The sequence below is a fragment of the Salvia miltiorrhiza genome, chromosome 1 (assembly GCF_028751815.1).
Source record: "Salvia miltiorrhiza cultivar Shanhuang (shh) chromosome 1, IMPLAD_Smil_shh, whole genome shotgun sequence".
NCBI lineage: Eukaryota > Viridiplantae > Streptophyta > Magnoliopsida > Lamiales > Lamiaceae > Salvia > Salvia miltiorrhiza.
The window spans coordinates 37490756-37509699 of NC_080387.1; the positions used below are offsets into that span (position 1 = coordinate 37490756).

Sequence of the window (18944 nt, forward strand, 5' to 3'; positions counted from 1 at the left end):
GAGTAGATTTTGTTTGGATAATTGATAAAAATTAATATATGTGTTATATAAAATATTAAAAAAAATAATTAAAAATATCAAAATTTATATTTTTTCATTCTCTATAAATAGAGACCACTCTTGCTATATTTCAATGCACCTTCAAATTCTCCCATTTATCCTCTCTACATATAACTTCTAATATTTGTTCCTCTATTTTTCAATGGATCGAGACAATAATTCTTTCTTCAACTTTCAAAATTGTAATCCCTCCAAAGACTATTATCCAAATCTTGCTGATATTCCAGCTCCAATGAATTCCCGGAGTTTGATTATGCTATGAATTCAGAGTTCTCGCATAATCCAACTGATTCTCCTATTTCTGAATATCACCAAACCTCTGAAAATTTTTCTGCAAATCCTTCCAACAGTGCTCAAAGTTGGACTGATATAGAAGATATATCACTAATGTCTATTTGGTGCTTTGTCAATAACAATCCAATTGTTGGCACTAACCGAAATAGTAAGTCGTTTTGGAAAACTGTTGCAGATATGTATGAGCAAAGTCGAGCAGATAATCCAGAAATTGGAGGTCGAAGGAGTGTGGAATCATTGAGGAACCGTTACAAACGCCTCAACAAAAATGTAACTCTGTGGGTTGCTGCATACAAGAAAGCATATGAGCGACGAACGAGCGGTCAGTCCAAAGAGGACATCGAGAAAACAGCTCAAACAATTTATGGTAAACCTACGTTTACACACCATGAGGTGTTTGAAAAAGTTATGAGCAGCTATCCGAACTGGGAACTGAAATTGGATAGTACTGGTTTTGTACGACGTTCTCACCCAGACGACGAAGACAGTGTTGATGAAAGTCGCAACAGCTCAAAAAAATCGAGGACAAATGAAGATGTGGATCCTCCATCCGACTCCACTCCAGAAACTCCAGGTAGTGATGCTTCAAAATTTCATCGTCCTATTGGTTGGGATAAAGCTAAAGCTAAGGCTAAAAGAAAAGGAAAACAAACAGAATCACAATCTTCGATTGTTTCAAATGCTTTCACCGCTGAACTATGTGAAATGAGGATCACACGTGAAAAAGAAATGAAAACATCTACGTTGAATACGTTGATGAAAAAAACCAGTTATCTCCAGATGAGGAAGCTCTCAAACGTCAGCTAATGGCAGAACTTTATTGAATGTAATCGAACTTATGATGCTTGTTTTTAATTATTGTGTTATTTAAATTATTGTTGTATGGTTTATTTATGTAATTTCAATTTATGCAATTTCAATGTAATTATTTCATTTTATGTAATTTCAATGTAATTTCAGCATGTGAAATTTCAATGTAATTTCGCTTTGTGTAATTTCAATGTAATTTCATTTTGTGTAATTTCAATGTAATTTCAGCATGTGCAATTTCAATGTAATTTCGCTTTGTGTAATTTCAATGTAATTTCATTTTGTGTAATTTCAATGTAATTTCATTTTGTCAAGACATTTCCAAAATCTTTTACTTTCGGTGGCACCACCCATGTGACTTCTGAATTATTGTCACAACATTTCCAAAAAGCTTTTACTTTCGGTGGCACCACCCATGTGATTTCTGAATTATTGTCATGATAGTTCCAAAAGCTTTTACTTTCGGTGGTACCACCCATGTGATTTCTGAATTATTGTCACGATAGTTCCAAAAGATAGCATGTGACACTTATCATGCTCTTGCTTATATATTTATCCATGTACTCTCTCAAATGACAGAACAATTACCTCTTTATACTCTACATAGAAAAAACTCATCTTCAAAAAATGGCCTCTATTTCTAATATTGATGCTTCAAATTCTAGCGATGATGAAGCATGGGAACAAAGCGTTGCCGAACATAATTGCCAACTTGATCGCATCATTGAGGATGTGGTCATCTATGTGCCGCAAGTCTATCTGTACAACCTACCAATCATGTTATTAGAGGAAGGAGACGGTATATTGAAAGAAGACGTGAGATAGGTCATGAAGGTGTGTTCGAGCAGTACTTTTCAGAAGATCCAATCTATCCCCCAAAATATTTTCGAACAAGGTTTCGCATGCGAAAGCCTTTGTTCGAACGTATAATGAACAAGTTCGTCGCCACCGATAAATTTTTTCAACAACACCCTGATGCAGCTGGCCGTCTTGGTATGTCTCCAATTCAAAAATGTACTGCAGCTATGAGGGTGTTGGCATATGGCACCTCAGCCGATTTGCATGACGAATACTTACGAATGAGTGCCCAAGTCATTCGTAAATCAGTCATCAAATTTGTTGAAGGTGTCATTTCCAATTTCGGAGCTGAGTACCTCAGAAAGCCAACTGAAGAAGATATGGCAGCTCTTCTTCATATCGGAGAACGGCGAGGGTTCCCAGGCATAATGGGCAGTATTGATTGTATGCATTGGGAATGGAAAAATTGTCCTACTGCATGGGCAGGGCAATATGCAGGACGAAGCGGTACGCAGACAATTATTCTGGAAGCAGTTGCATCACAAGACCTATGGATCTGGCATGCATTTTTTGGAACCCCAGGTTCAAGAAATGATATCAATGTACTTAATCAATCGCCTGTTTTTGATGATATCTTGGAAGGTCGAGCACCTAAGGTCAATTATATCGTTAATGGTCGCGAAAGAAATATGGGATATTATCTCACTGATGGTATATATCCTCAATGGGCGGCATTTATCAAATCTATTCCTACTCCACAACTTCGAAAGCACCAGTTGTTTGCTCAACATCAAGAGGCTGCCCGAAAAGATGTTGAGCGAGCATTTGGAGTTTTACAAGCGCGTTTTGCTTTTATCAAGCGGCCATGCCTTATTTGGGATCGTGATATTATGGTAAAGATAATGATTGCTTGCATCATTATGCATAATATGATAGTGGAAGATGAAAGAAGTACTTACCTTAACTATCATGATCCTACAGAATTCATCGAAGATCGACTAAGATAGAATACTCATCGAAGTGAAGATGGGGAAGAAACTAATGATATCGTATACTCTACGAATAGGATTGCAAGTCTAGCGAGCTATATGAGAAATAGGTCCCAACTTCGCAATAGAGAAGATCACAGCTCTCTATTACATGACTTGATCGAGCATGTATGGCAAAAGTTTGGACATGATAATTAAATGTGTAGTATGTATTGTTTTTTTTTTTTCTATTTCGAGTTTGGATTGTTGTAATTTATATTTTTAGTTTGTCGTAATTTAAATTTTTATTAGTTTGTTATTTTTTTATTTTAATTTTTTATAATATTTTAATTTATATTTAATATTATTAAAATTATTATGATTAAAAATAATAATAAAATAATTATAAAATTATGTTGTGGTTGGGTGGTTGGATGGTTGGGGTGGTCATTGATAAATGAACAAAAATCGAGGTGGTTGGGTTGGAATGAATATTAGTGATGTGGAAGAGAGAGATATTAATTAAATATTAAAGATGGTTGGATGGTTGGGTGGTTGGATGGTTGCTGATAAAGATGGTCTAAGACTAAGTTTATCAATTGCTTTTAGCCAACCAGGTCGACCGCCACGTGGGTAAGCAAATTAAAAAAAAAAAATTTGAATGGTTTGGAATTGGACCATCACCAAAATGAGACCAGCCTGGTCTCTTCTCTCCATCAACAAGGAACCAATGATAATATGACACTTGTCCTTAATTTATTGATTTGAAAGATTTTATTTATTTAAATAGCTAAAATTATTATATCCTTCATATAAAATATTTTAAAAATAAATTAAAAAAATCAAAATTTATATTTTTTTATTCTCTACAAATAAAGACCACTCTTGCTATATTTCAACACACCTTTAAATTCTCAAAGTTTACCGATTATAATTAAATACTTAATATGGATTATGCTTTTTTTTTTCAATTTTGAGTTTGAATTTTTGTAGTTTAAATTTTTAGTTTGTCGTAGTTTGAATTTTTATCAATTTGTTATTTTTTCTATTTTAATTTTTTACAATATTTTAATTTATATTTAATATTATTAAAATTCTTACGATTAAAAATAATAATTAAATAATTATATATAATATTGTGGTTGGATGGTTGGGATGGTCATTGATAAATCAACAAAAATATAGGTGGTTGGGTTGGGATGAATATTAATGATGTGGAAGAGATAGAAATTAATTAAATATTGAATATGGTTGGATGGTTGGATGGTTGAGTGGTTGCTGATAAACATGGTCTAAAGGAAAATCCATCAAAATCCATAGAGGTTTAAGATCCACAGACTTTTGGATATCTAATAATTTTTTAAGACTTTTTTAAAATCCGTATTGAATACTTCTAGATTTTTAAAGACTTTTAAAAGTTTGGATTGAATACCACCGTACTTTCAAAGTCCAAAAAATTTCTATAAACTCAACCAATACACCCCCTTAAAATATTTATTTTTCATATTTAATAGGTTAAAAAATTTAAAAATACATAAATTATTTAATCAAATAATACATTATTCTACCGAAGAACCATGCATTATCCCATCGCGCGCACAATTGACCGATGTGATAATGTATTTGTCTGACATGATAATATATAATCTACTCGAAAAATGTATTATCTCATCGAACAACATACATTATCCAATCAAAATAATTTAAAAATTAGTAGATTTAACATATTTTTATTAAAATGGACATTTTTGACGTACAATTTATCAAAATTAAGTATTTTTTAATCGATGTATAAGAGATGGCAGTGGATCTTGGACCCAGCCCAAATTTGTGGATCCAGATCCATTTTTCAGGGTCTGAATCTCATTTTTTTGTCTGGATCTCAATTTTTAAAACGGATCTGGATCTTGAAATTTTAGATTCGGATCCGACCCAAATCCGACCCGTGGATCCATTTTATTTAATATATATTTTTTATATTTATTTTATTAATAATATTAAATATATTAAAAATTAAAAACAATACACGATGAAGACTTTTTTTCTTACGAAATGTAATTTGGAAGACTTGTTATCATTGACTTGAGCATTGAAATTTGTTTATTTTGAATTTTTAGTGACTTATTTTTCTATGTTGAGACTTTGTATTGCATGAATATGTTTTGTGCAATATTTTTTATGATGGAAACTAGATGTTGTTGGTTTTGTGATTTTTTTTTTAATTTAATTTAAAAACAGTAGATCCATGAATTTGGACCTGTGGACCCGCGGATCTGACGAATCTGGATCTGGATCCCAAATTTTCAGATTCGTTGGATCTGGGGCGGATCTGAAACCCATAAATTAAAACAATCTGGATCTGATATTGATGAGATCTGATCCAAATCCAACCTGTTGCCATCCCTAGACGTACATTTCTCGTACCAAATCTTGACTTTGAGTTGAGATCGTATCTAAAGTAGAAATCAGCTTCTGTGTTTCCGCAATCATTATTTAAAAGTGTGCTATGAATAGTTCGATTTTAAATTTTTCTGTGTGATGGACTCACGATCGTTCAATTATGAGATATGAAATATATAGGATAAATAAAACGAAATTATACATCATAAGGGTAGCAATATTTACTTATATGAGTATCATTTAGTATTGTTTTTTTTTTTTAATTACAAGAGATATCTGTTGGGAACCTTGTGGAATATCCTAACCCTTGTTTTGATGATACCAAAATTCATAGGACTCAATTGTAATAGACTAGAATTGCTTTGAACTCAAGTGTTAGAGTTCGTTTCTAGTTTAGTTTGCGGTGTCGAAGACTGAAGACTGAAGAACGAATGACTGAAGACTGAAGACTGCAGATACCAACTGAAGTATCAGTTGAAGAATCAGTTGAAGACTGATTACTTAATGCGCGCAATGGACTGATACTAAAGTCAAGTATCAGTTGAACATTCCTCCTAGGACTGATCTTCCAACGTTCAGAGGAAGCCACGTACTCACAAAGTACAGCCGCATTAAATGCAGAGATCTCAGGATATCTTTATCTCTGCAGAGGTCATTCCTATCTGGTGGTTACTTTTCAGAGACGTCACATCTCTTGCCCATCAAAGAGAGCCGTTTCCACCCAGACAAAGAACCTCGAAGATTGAAGCCTCAACCCAAATTCGAATTGCTCTCCAACGGAAGAAATCTTGATAACGTTCTACGCCAACGGATCTATTCAAGAGTTCTCCTACAAATAGCACTCGAGGACCACTTCAACCTTCACCGATTCAACGACATAAGCTGAAGCTCTGCCGAAATTGCTACTCAGCCTAAAGCTTAATCTCCCCAAAGCTTGAATTGAAGAAGAGAATTCCAAAGCCAAAATCAGTCACTGCTGATTACACACATTCTCTTAGACCTTAGGCAAACCTCTGTTTACCCAGAAGCCAAAGGTCAAACTTGCTTCAAAGAACTTGTTCTTTGTAGTGAAGTTGACACTCGTTCAAACCTCCTCCCCAAAAGAGTGTTTGAGTGATTCGGAGTTCAGGAAGGTACTTTGACTCTGAGTGAGAAGTCTTAGCACGGGTTGTGTTGAGCAGAGAAATCCGACGCGAGTGAAGCGTGGGTCCTGAAGAAGGGTTTTCTTCAGTGGTACGGTTGTGTGCACCCGGCAAGCACACGGTTTGGTTTGCAGTGCACCTGTTAAGCACTTGCGGAGTAGATTGTTGGTCTGATCAACCGACAGTGGATGTAGGAAAGGGTTTTTCTGAACCACGTAAAAGTCTCTGTGTTGTTTACAGCTTTCAGTTTTACATTCTTACTTGTGTTATTTCAATTGATAAACTGAACACTGATTAACTGCAAAGAGTAACCTAACAACCAACAACGTGCTCCACCGAGGCTATTGCGAAACTAAGTTTAATTTCCGCTGCGTATGATATCAGTCTGACTGATCTATCTTTTGATAGTCAGGAAGAGTGTTATCATCTCTGTCTTAGCAAACACGACTGAAGCCCTTACGTGCATCAGTTAAGTTTCAACAACTTAACTGATAACTCTTTACTGAAGAGCTTTCAGTATCAGTCGTCAACCCTGTTTGGTCAAAACTGTTTTCAGTGAAACAGGAGTCTGTGTTTGCATGCAAAGTTTCATTTTGATCTCTGACTGAGATCCCTCTGATTGAGGATTCGTTAAAAATAGCCCATAGGTGTATTCCCCCCATACACCTATTCGAGACCCTCTGGACCTAACAATATCTGAATATAATTATATTATGCAACTCGCACGCAGACGGGATTTCACCACCATCCAAACGGTGAAAAAACATCACCGCACGCAGGCGAGAAATGCCCTGCGTATGAGACCTCAACACCCAATAATACAACACCGCACGCAGGCGGCCGGACTACAATACCACCTAAAGTAAAAAAATATCATCGCACGCAGACGAGATTGAATCCAAGACTTCTAACAAAAGAAGAGTCTTTGAATACTTCAGTTTTGCCATTGTAGTAAAGACCTCATTGGCTATAATTTAGTATTGTTAAGCGCAATTTTTTATAACATGTTTTAAACCGTAGAATTTCTTATACTACTGTAGACAATGAAATTGTCGTCGAATTAAATCGTGCCACGTGTAAATTCATGAATTAAATATTCAATTATATTTTCTATTTTATTAAATAGGATTTTATTCCTAATTAAATAGATATATATGATTAATATTTAATAAAATGAATTAATGGGCTTATTGGCCACTTAAGGCCCTAAGGCCCATGCATGAAGGCCCAAAGCCCATAAAGCCCACGAAGCCCATCTCTAAAATCTATAAATAGAGGTGTTGGGGTGTTCATTATCACAACTCGAAGGAGTGGAAGATCGAAGAGCACAAAGAATTCTCTCTAGTATCACAAGTAGAAGAGGCGGAGAATTGGAGAGTTCAAGTATTCTTCCAAGTATTCAAGTATCTTGAAGAATTCTATCTAACGTTCAAGTCTCCTTCAAATCTTCAATCGTTTGAGTATTCAAATCTTCAAGTATCCTTCGAATCTTCAAGTATTTGAGCATTCAAATCTTCAAGTATCCTTCAAAATCTTCAAGTATTCAAGTATCTTCAAGTGATCAAACCTTCAAATCTTCAAGTGATCAAGGCGTTCTTACAAATTCCAAGAACGATCTTCCTATCTTCAAGTATCCTTCAAAATCTTCAAGTATTCAAGTATCTTCAAGTGATCAAACCTTCAAATCTTCAAGTGATCAAGGCGTTCTTACAAATTCCAAGAACGATCTTCCTCAAATCAAATCAACCAAATCCCGAAGCTTCAAGGCGTTCTTACAAATTCCAAGAACGATCTTCCTCAAATCAAATCAACCAAATCCCGAAGCTTCAAGGCGTTCTTACAAATTCTAAGGACGTTCTTCAAATCAAATCAAATCAAGTTCAAAAGCTTCAAGGCATTCTTACAAATTCTAAGAATGTTCTCAAATCAAATCAAGTTCAATGTTCAATCCAAAATCATGACTTAAGTCCTTTGGATTGGCGTCATCAAAACAAGTATTTCAAGAACCTTCGAGCTTGTTCAAGAATCAAATGGAAGAGAAGAATCAGAGGATTAACTAGAGATTGCAACCCGCATAAATCTATCTTCAAATCTATCAAATTATCTTTGTAACGCATTTTGTATTTTATCAAATTGAAATACAAAAAAAATTTGTGTTTACAAATTTTGGCACGCCCAGTGGGACATCTCTACCTCTCATCTCTACTCTTCACCAAAAATCTTGAACAATGTCCATTCAACCAAATGCAACTGCTCCAGCTTCATCTAAAGGTTCTTCGGAAAGCATCGGTGTGATCACGCGAAGCAAAGCAAAATTGATACAAGAGGTGTCAAAGTCGACCTCCCGTCTTCCATCTATCCATGAAGAAGATGACAACTTTGAGAGAAGTTTCACATTCCCCACTGAAAATTATCAACTCCATGCAAGTGTCATGATGACAAATACTTCCACCATGGAGGAACAACTCTTGAACTTGACAAAGATGGTTGAATCTCTAACCAAGCACATCCAAGAGCAAGATGCCCAGATTGCAAAGCTTAAAGGAGAAAAAGGAGATTCAAGCCACGCCAACAACGATAGGAAAGGCGAAGAAAGCGAAGAAGATGGAGATAATAACGATGAAGAAATCTCCAAAGACAAATCAAAGAGTGATGGAAAAAGGCCTTCAGGAAAAGACATTCTCTTCTCGTCTGGTGGCCTCATTCCCATTGACCAACTCAAAGAGTTCATTGAAGCAACAATGAAGAATAACTCCGATGGAAGCTCCAAGTCATCGTTAACTTACTCCAAGCCATATACTCGGCGAATTGACAGTATGAGGATGCCTCTTGGCTATCAACCACCAAAATTTCAACAGTTTGATGGCAAAGGAAATCCAAGACAACATGTGGCTCATTTCATTGAAACATGCAACAACGCTGGTACTTATGGAGATCATTTGGTCAAACAGTTTGTTCGCTCATTGAAAGGTAATGCCTTTGATTGGTACACAGACTTAGAATCAAACTCAATTGATAGTTGGGAACAACTGGAGCATGAGTTCCTCAACCGCTTCTATAGCACTAGAAGAACTGTCAGCATGGTGGAGCTCACAAGTTCACGTCAATTCAAAGAAGAGCCAGTCATTGACTACATCAACCGATGGAGAAACCTTTGTCTCAACTGCAAGGATCGATTGTCAGAATCATCTGCCATCGAAATGTGTATTCAAGGGATGCATTGGGGCTTGCAATATATTCTGCGAGGAATCCAGCCAAGAACATTCGAGGAACTAGCCACTAGAGCTCATGATATGGAGTTGAGCATGATGGCAAGAGGGATCGAAGGACCACCAATCCAGGAGTCTAGCAAATTCAAGCCAGAATTCAAGAAAGGAGGAAAACCATATGACAAAGCACCAAAGAAGGAATCTATGGCAGTGAAAGCAACTTCTGTGAAATTTCTAAAGAAAGAAGTTAATCAGGAAGACAACCAGAATGCTCCACGAGACAATCAGAACTCTTCCCGAGACATGGGGCAAAGAAGACTTACCTTGAAAGAAATGCAACAAAAGCAATACCCTTTCTTAGACTCTGATGTTTCAGGAATTTTTGATGACCTGCTCAAAGAAAAGCTTATCGAGTTGCCAGAAATGAAGCGACCAAATGAAGCAGGGAGGACAGACGATCCAAATTATTGCAAATACCATCGTCTGGTTGGGCACCCCATACATGATTGCTTCATCTTCAAAGACAGGGTCATGCGGTTAGCTCGAGAAGGGAAAATATCTCTTGAAGAAGACGCTACTACTGTAAATATGGTCTCCACCGACTTGAACGACATAATAGAAGGTATTGGAACCCTGTATGATACATCCAACCAAGTAGATGAAGAACCTGAAATAAACATGGAAGAAGACGATGATGCATTGGCAATCACATTCTCCAATGAAGACTTGCAACTTGGATTCGAACCTCATAACAGGCCATTGTTCGTGAGTTGTTATACACAGGAGCAAAAGGTCAATCGAATTCTCATCGATGGAGGCTCGGCAGTCAATATCTTGCCACTAAGGACTTTGAAGCAATTGGGAATCCAAGCAGAAGAGCTGTCAAACAGTCGATTGATGATTCAAGGTTTCAACCATGAAGGGCAAAGAGCTCTTGGTACTATAAAGCTACGATTGCAAATGCAGGACATGGACTCCGCGGCGTTGCTTCATGTGATTGATGCAAGGACATCCTACAATATGCTTCTAGGGCGACCGTGGCTTCACGAAAATGGTGTCATTCCTTCTACATTGCATCAATGCTTCAAATACTATCAAAATGGCACCGTAAGAAAAGTGGTTGGTGATCACAAACCTTTCACAGAAGCAGAGTCACATTTCGCCGATGCTCAATTCTATTTGGGAAGAACTAAAGCAACAATGGTGGAAAGGGATGTACCACAGGAGGAGTCAGGATCCCCCCAAGAGAAAGAATCTCGCCCAAAGATGGAAGGTTTCACCATCCCTTTGACTAAGATTGATGCCAAAAAGCCCATTCCTCAGTCACTCAAAGATTTTGTCCAACCAAAGCAAAGTGGCGCCACAGAACATGGAGATCTCTCAGACAAAGAACTCTCAAAACACTTTGGTCCGAAGGCATACAAACTCCTTGTGAATGCTGGATACAATCCCCAAGAAAGCTCCACGTCAAAGTCTCATGTGAGAAAAACTTCCAATACAAGCCAAAATCCCAAGGCAGGCTTGGGATACATGGTGCAAAGCCCCATTCGTATTGCCATCAAGAGAGCCACTGCTAACTATGCTAGCACCAAGCAAATCCCGAAATCTTCAAGCAATCGGAGAACCCAAAGGGTTTCTGTTTTCAAAAGATTGGATGAAAGAAAAGCTCAACGAATATCTGTCTTTAAAAGGCTTGGCAAAGGCAAGTCATGGAAAAAGGACGTGACAAAAAGGGCCAATGAATTAGACATAACAGAAAAGCTAAGGAGCTCGATTCCTTCTCGTATGAAGAGGTGTACCACTTTGCTCATATCATGTGGAAAAGAATTGAAGGCCAAAATGAAGACAATCATCTTTACACGAGATGCCGAAGACGATGAAGATAGAGAAAGTGTGGCTTCATCTTACTACATTACTAATGGTGCTAACAATCCAATTTCTCATACTACTCAAGGTCAAGTGCGTTGCGAAGATATTGTTACATCAAACCATATCACCTCATGTGAAGAAGTGGTTGTCGAAGAAGAAGACGCTGAAATAGCTCCTCAACAGTTTGAAGAAGGAGTTAAGGCTACTGTTGATGAATTGAGAGAAATTAATTTGGGCACTATTGAAGATCCACGACCCACTTACATCAGCGCGTTGTTGACTGTTGATGAGGAATACTCATATATCGAATTGCTCAAAGAATTCAAAGACATCTTTGCATGGTCTTATAAGGAAATGCCGGGGTTGAGCTCCAAGATAGCTGTTCATCATTTAGCCGTTAGAAAGGATGCACGACCAGTCAAGCAGGCCCAGCGCCGATTCCGACCAGAATTAGTTCCTCTAATTGAGGCTGAAGTGAACAAACTCATCAATGTGGGTTTTATTAGAGAAGTCAAATACCCAACATGGATTTCAAGCATTGTTCCAGTAAGAAAGAAAAATGGACAAATTCGTGTATGTGTTGACTTCAGGGACTTGAATGAAGCATGCCCCAAGGATGACTTTCCATTGCCAATTGCCGAATTGATGATCGATGCCACAACTGGGCATGAAGCATTAACCTTCATGGATGGATCTTCCGGTTACAATCAAATTCGCATGTCACCAAATGAGGAAGAGTTAACAGCATTTCGAACCCCGAAAGGAATCTATTGCTACAAAGTGATGCCATTTGGGTTGAAGAACGCTGGTGCCACTTACCAAAGAGCCATGCAGAAGATATTTGATGATATACTTCATAAAAATGTTGAGTGTTACGTGGATGATTTGGTGGTTAAGTCCAAAAAACGAAACAATCACCTACAAGATCTACGAATGGTTTTTTGAGCGATTGAGAAAACATCAGTTGAAGATGAATCCACTAAAATGCGCATTTGGTGTTAAGTCTGGCAAATTTCTTGGGTTCATCGTTCGCCATCAAGGGATAGAAATTGAACAAGCAAAGATTGATGCCATACTAAAAATGCCCGAACCTCGAAATATCCATGACCTGAAAAGTTTGCAAGGGAAGTTAGCATACTTACGAAGGTTTATTTCAAATTTAGCTGGAAGGTGTCAACCATTTAGCCGAATTATGAAGAAGGGTATACCATTCGAGTGGGATGAGTCATGTAGAAATGCTTTCAAGAATATCAAATCTTACTTGATGCAGCCTCCTGTATTAGCAGCACCTGTGCCAGGACGCCCCTTGATTTTGTATATTGCTGCTCAAGAACGATCCATGGGAGCTCTGCTTGCGCAAGAAAATGAAGGTGGAAAAGAGAATGCATTATACTACTTGAGCAGAACAATGACACCAAATGAGTTGAAATATGCTCCAATTGAGAAGCTGTGTTTGGCATTGATTTTCTCCATCCAAAAGCTTAAGCATTATTTCCAAGCTCACACTGTCCGCCTTATATCCAAGGCAAACCCTTTAAAGTTTGTGATGTCAAGACCTGTTTTATCGGACAGGCTTGCACGTTGGTACCTCCAACTGCAACAATTTGAGATTGTGTATGTTCCTCAAAAGGCTGTGAAGGGACAAGTGTTGGCAGACTTCTTAGCAGACCACCCAATTCCGGCTGAATGGGAGCTAAGTGATGACCTCCCGGATGAAGATGCACTTGTAATCGATGTCGCCCTACCATGGTGGATGTTTTTCGATGGAGCATCTCATAAAGAAGGTGCTGGTGCCGGGATCGTGTTCGTGACACCAGAACATCAAGTGTTGCCATTTTCCTTCACTCTAACTGAGAATTGCTCTAACAATGTAGCAGAATATCAAGCTCTGATCCTCGGTTTGGAAATGGCGTTGAATATGCAGCAATCTCACCTCAAAGTATATGGTGATTCTAAATTGGTGGTTAATCAAATACTTGGACTGTATGAAGTGAAGAAACCTGAATTATTGCCATACGTCAAGTATGCTCGCAAGATCATTGAATGGCTTGGAGATGTGGAAATCGAACATGTTCCAAGAAGTGAAAATAAGCAAGCAGATGCCTTGGCTAAACTCGCGTCTACCATAGCTATGATCAGTGGCGAAATTCAAATTCCAATGTGTGAAAGATGGGTTATACCACCTATTTTTGAAGAAGAGAAATGCGAAGAAATTGAAAGTCATCTTGTTGAGGTCTTCGAAATTGAGGAGGAAGATTGGCGCCAGCTGTTGGTCGATTACTTGAAGTATGATAAATTACCAAATGATCCACGTCGAAGGGTTGACATCCGACGGCGCGCCACTCGTTTCATTTTCTTCAAAGGGACGCTTTATAGGAGGTCTTTTGATGGAGTATTTCTCAGGTGCCTAAGTAGTGAGGAAGCTGCTAAAGCCATGGAAGAGGCGCATTCTGGCATTTGCGGTGCTCACCAGTCAGGTCCAAAGCTGCACTTCCGAATCAAGAGGATGGGCTACTACTGGCCAACTATGGTGAAAGATTGTTTGGATTATGCGCAAAGATATCAAGCCTGCCAATTTCATGCAAACCTCATCCATCAACCGCCCGAACCACTACACCCCACGGTTGCGTCCTGGCCTTTTGATGCCTGGGGCATGGATGTTGTTGGTCCATTGACAAAATCATCAGGGGGGCATTTATACATTTTGGCAGCGACCGATTACTTCTCCAAGTGGGCTGAGGCGATACCATTAAGAGAAGTGAAGAAAGAGACCGTTGCTGAGTTTATCAAGACCAACATCATCTATCGCTATGGAGTTCCTCGCTACATCATAACTGATAATGGAACACCTTTCAGCAACACGGTGATAAACAAGCTTTGTGAAAAATTCGGCTTCAAGCAACGGAAGTCATCGATGTATAATGCACCGGCAAATGGTTGGCTGAAGCATTCAACAAGACTTTGTGCAATCTGTTGAAGAAAATTGTTTCAAAATCAAAGCGTGACTGGCATGAACGTATTGGGGAAGCATTGTGGGCATATCGAACCACCTATAGAACTCCTACGCAGGCAACGCCTTACTCTTTGGTATATGGGGTTGAAGCTGTCATTCCTCTCGAGCAACAAATTCCCTCTTTGAGAATGGCCATTCAGGAAGGGCTAACTGAAGAAGAAAATGCACGTCTGCGTCTGGAGGAACTCGAAGCTCTAGATGAGAAAAGGCTGGAAGCTCAGCAAAAGTTAGAATGCTACCAAGCTCGCCTCTCAAAGTCTTTCAACAAGACGGTGCGAGTGCGTTCTTTTCAAGTTGGAGATTTGGTCCTCGCTGTGAGGAGGCCAATCGTTGTCACTCATCGTGTTGGAAACAAATTCGTATCAAGGTGGGATGGCCCATATGTTGTCAAGGAAGTCTACACAAACGGAGCATACAGGCTTCTTTCTGATGACAACGTCAGAGTTGGGCCTATCAACGGCAAGTTCCTGAAACGTTACTATCCTTGAAGGGTGGTAGAAGTTGAAGCATGTACATATGTATATAGTTCCAAAAAAAAAAAAAAAAAATATATATATATATATATATATATATAGAAAAGCCAAAAAAAAAATGGAAAGCATAAAAAAACCAAAAAAAAATAGAAAAGCAGAAAAGCCAAAAATGAGTCAGATGAAGAAAAGCAACAAAATGGAGTGTATGAAGAAAGCTCCTTGACGCACGAGCCTAAACTGCATGTTACTCCTGGCCCGCATGAGTATAAACTGTGCACGGCACCCAATCTCAAACACTTGTTGATCCTATGAACTACGTTTGACTTGATCCCTTTCAAAAGGGTACGTAGGCAGCTTAGATAATTTCTAAGTTCAGTCATAAGTTGTGTTTGACTCTTTTCAATTTATATCATCAAGTTATGATTTAAGTTGATTATGTGAAGCCAAAAACGTTTCATTCCAAAATAGCAAAGAAATCAAGTCATCAAAAGAAGCACAAACATTGGGAGAAGATGTCAAAATATCCATGACAAACCAAATGAGAATCATCAAAAGAGGAATTGTAAAAATGCAATATACTAAGCAAAAGGGTCTTGATCTCTCAAAATCTGCTGCATAGACTCTAGTGAAAGCTTCAAGGCTTCCAAATTCTTCAAGACCTCATCATTTCTCGAAGCCTCCTCAAGCTTGGCCATGTCTTCCTTGAGTACCTTGATCTCACCACGAGTAGTCTTGAGTATCAGGCTTCGCTGCTCCAAAGACACCAACAATTCTTTCTTGCGTTTCTCCAACTCATCAAGATCCCGCTTTTAAAGCATCACAATTCGCAGCATCCTTCTTCTCTTTGGCAAACTTCTCTTGAAGGCAAACCTTGACCTCTCGAACTTTGAGTGTGTGGCCTTCATTGATCTCATGAGAAGCCGACCTTACTTTATCAAAAGTGGTGGCTTTGGAGAATAGTTCATCAATACTATCTTCAAGGTTGAAAAGGTCAAGACCACAAATAATCTTCATACGGGAAAGGCCACTCCGTATCTCGTCTTCAAGCGCCGATAGAAACTCGACTTTGGTTCTCTCAACCTTGTCACGAAGCTTTCCCCAAATGATCCTGCAGCACGACTTGAGTTCATCATCGATCATGCGTGTGGCATTGAACTCGGAAGGCGCCCCACATGATGGCATTGGTCGGGGGCGGGATTGTTTAGCAAGACAAGGAATCTCGTTTGAACTTATTGGATTCAATGGATACGCAGTCGATTGGTGAGCCCTTCTCAAGATTATTTCCAAACACTTCTTTCAAAGTCTACAAAAGGGCAAGAAGAAGATGCAATTAGAATGGAAATTATATATCAATACGAAAAGAAGATACGAGATGAGGAAAGACCTTGTTCACATCGGCATCCACTAGAGTTGGCTCTTCCTCAACGTGACCCTCGGCCGGTTTTGAGGACCCCCGAAATTCTCTTCTTTTTCCAATTACGCTCAGAATTGCTACTACCAGAATCAGCTATAAGGGTGGTAGAGACGACCTTCCTCTTTCCATCTTTGGAGTTGATTGCTTCTTCCTGATCTTTTCTTTTTTAAAAGTGATATGAGCCGGAGAAGAGATTTTGTTTCAAAAGAAAATCTGTACGTCCTATCCCACCAAGTCTTATAGTCGACTGAACAATGTATCTTCATGTCCAAAGAAAGATCGTGGAAAACATGCCCTTGATCGCGATCTGTGCAGCAAACACATGCGCCAAAGGTTGAGACCTTCTTCCAAAGATGTCCTTCGAATGTTCTGAGTAAGGCTGCTGGGTACGATTTGGTAATAGCCAAATTGACGGCTGAAGCGGTGAGGACCATAAGACTCCACGATGAAGTGGTCATCCAGCCGGCGAACCAAAAAACTCGAGCGAATAGCCATGAAGAAGCATTGCTCAATCTCTCTTGTATTTTCACCATCGACATAGAAAATGTCATCTTCCTTGGTGAATGTGGTACAATTCCAACGAATCGAATTGTACGACTGAATTCGTTCGGCGGCACCACAACAGGCAGATAATACTTCGCATCTCCTTCGCCTGAGTATAGAGTCATTTGGCGACACTAAGGCTTCTTGGAATGGGAATGTGAGGGTTGAGAATAGAGCGCTATCCAACCATATATGAAATGAAAGGGTAGCGTCACCAGGTACAAGAGAAGGCTCCATAGAACTAGAGATAGTGTTCAACCCTTTGTAGAATGCTGGCTAGAACTGGAGCTGTAAGGGCAACTTTCTGTTTGCACGCCATCAAACTTGCCATTTTGAAAGAGGTTGGTCTAATCGACATGGCATCACCATCTGGAAACACAAGATACACAAACCAGCAAGCTATATGAGCTGCCAAGTACTAGTGGTGTGATACTTGTCACTAGAGCATCAAGCTCGATGAATGGAGCCCCTTTCTTCAGAAGACCATGGTTGATGCGCTTCAAATGAACCACTCGGATTATAAGTCGATTTGGGGCGTTGGAGATTTCTTTGGCCCTGCGAGTCAGGAGATGAGAATACTTTGAAGCTTCCTTCGACCAAAATTTGATCCATTCATCGATAGAAACTGAGCTCTTAGGATCCTTGCCATCACGATGCTTAAGAGAATAGTAAGCAGAGAGTAAATATCTACAACTCAAGGGAATGAACGGGTTGCCAAACTGATCTTTGCCAAGAATCTCTTTCGCGCAGGGTACAACCTCATCATACAGTGTCCCGGTACACGGAAGCCCTGATAGATACTGTAAATCCCATAGAGAAATAGACATCTCGCCAGATGAAGTGAGAATGGTGTTCGTCGCAGGACACCAAGCTTCACAGAACGCTTTAACCATCTCGGGCTGGCAATCATAAGTGAAAAGAGAGGCATAAACTGCATCATAGATACCAACAACTCGGAGTTCATTCCCGCAGCGGCTAAGGATATCTTCAGTCCACTCCCAATAGCCTTCAAAGAAATGAAATTCCCCACGAAAGCTTGTAACCCTTCCCCATTTGGCATCTTTATCGATGATCCTTCGCCTCAAAGTCAATAGAAAATTGGATTCCTTGCTTTGCCAAGGACGGGCCGGATGCAATGTATGAGCCTTCGACGCTTTGTTCAAACTGATCTCGCTGGTCCATTCCGACTGATATAGAGAATTCAAAAGTTTGGGCCAAGGTTTCACATAGTGGCCTATCAATGCCGGAAATACTCTTAGATGCATGCCCATTTCCGTCTCTTGCTCATCATCACTCAAAATCAGCAAATAGTCTTGACCCTTGACCACAATATCTTTGAAGACCACCATCGTGACACTGCAAGGAAGCAACACATCCAGACTTAGAAATTTATTTGCATTTAAATAAAATGTGAATTAAATTCTAGTCAAGATAAAAGGAGGCAAGCAAAAGGAGGCAAGATTGAATATATATATATATAATATATATATATATATATAATAAAAAGGAGAAATTTAATCATTAAAAAAAAAAAAAAAGGGCCACCACTCCTATATATATATATATATATATATATATATATATATATATATATATATAATATAAAAATCAAAAAAAAAAAGAGAGAGGTAAAAAAAAAAAAAAAATCGGCCCATCTCAAACCAATACCCTTAGCCCTCTCCCACTCTCTTTCACAAAAATAAAGCCCATCTCCCACTATCTCTTTCACAAAAATAAAGCCCATCTCCCACTATCTCTTTCACAAAAATAAAGCCCATCTCTCTATGTTTTTTTAAAAAAAATCGGCCCACTTTTTTCACTAAAGAAAGGCCTCTCCCTTACATCATCAATCTCATGCAGCATCACCCTCTCTCTCTCTCTGCGAAGAAGAAGAAGAAGCAGACATGGGAGAAGAAAAATGGCGCAAAAAAAAAAAAAAATTCGGCGGTCA

The 18944-nt window shown here is 38.7% G+C and overlaps 2 protein-coding genes and 1 pseudogene across 2 annotated transcripts; all 3 read left to right on the forward strand.

Moving 5' to 3' along the window:
- The first annotated feature begins 318 nt into the window (after positions 1–318).
- LOC131007642 (glutathione S-transferase T2-like) lies at positions 319–1161 on the forward strand. The gene has a single exon (XM_057934561.1). It carries the CDS (start codon positions 319–321, stop codon positions 1159–1161), a length of 843 nt encoding a protein of 280 aa, XP_057790544.1.
- A 670-nt stretch (positions 1162–1831) lies between these two features.
- LOC131007652 (uncharacterized) lies at positions 1832–3149 on the forward strand (annotated as a pseudogene).
- Positions 3150–10359: 7210 nt separating this feature from the next.
- On the forward strand, positions 10360–15051 carry LOC131007657 (uncharacterized). Its single transcript, XM_057934584.1, is given in 5 exon segments — positions 10360–10446; positions 10648–11019; positions 11098–12489; positions 12491–14413; positions 14530–15051. Coding segments are annotated over 5 exon segments (4296 nt in total).
- Positions 15052–18944: the final 3893 nt, after the last annotated feature.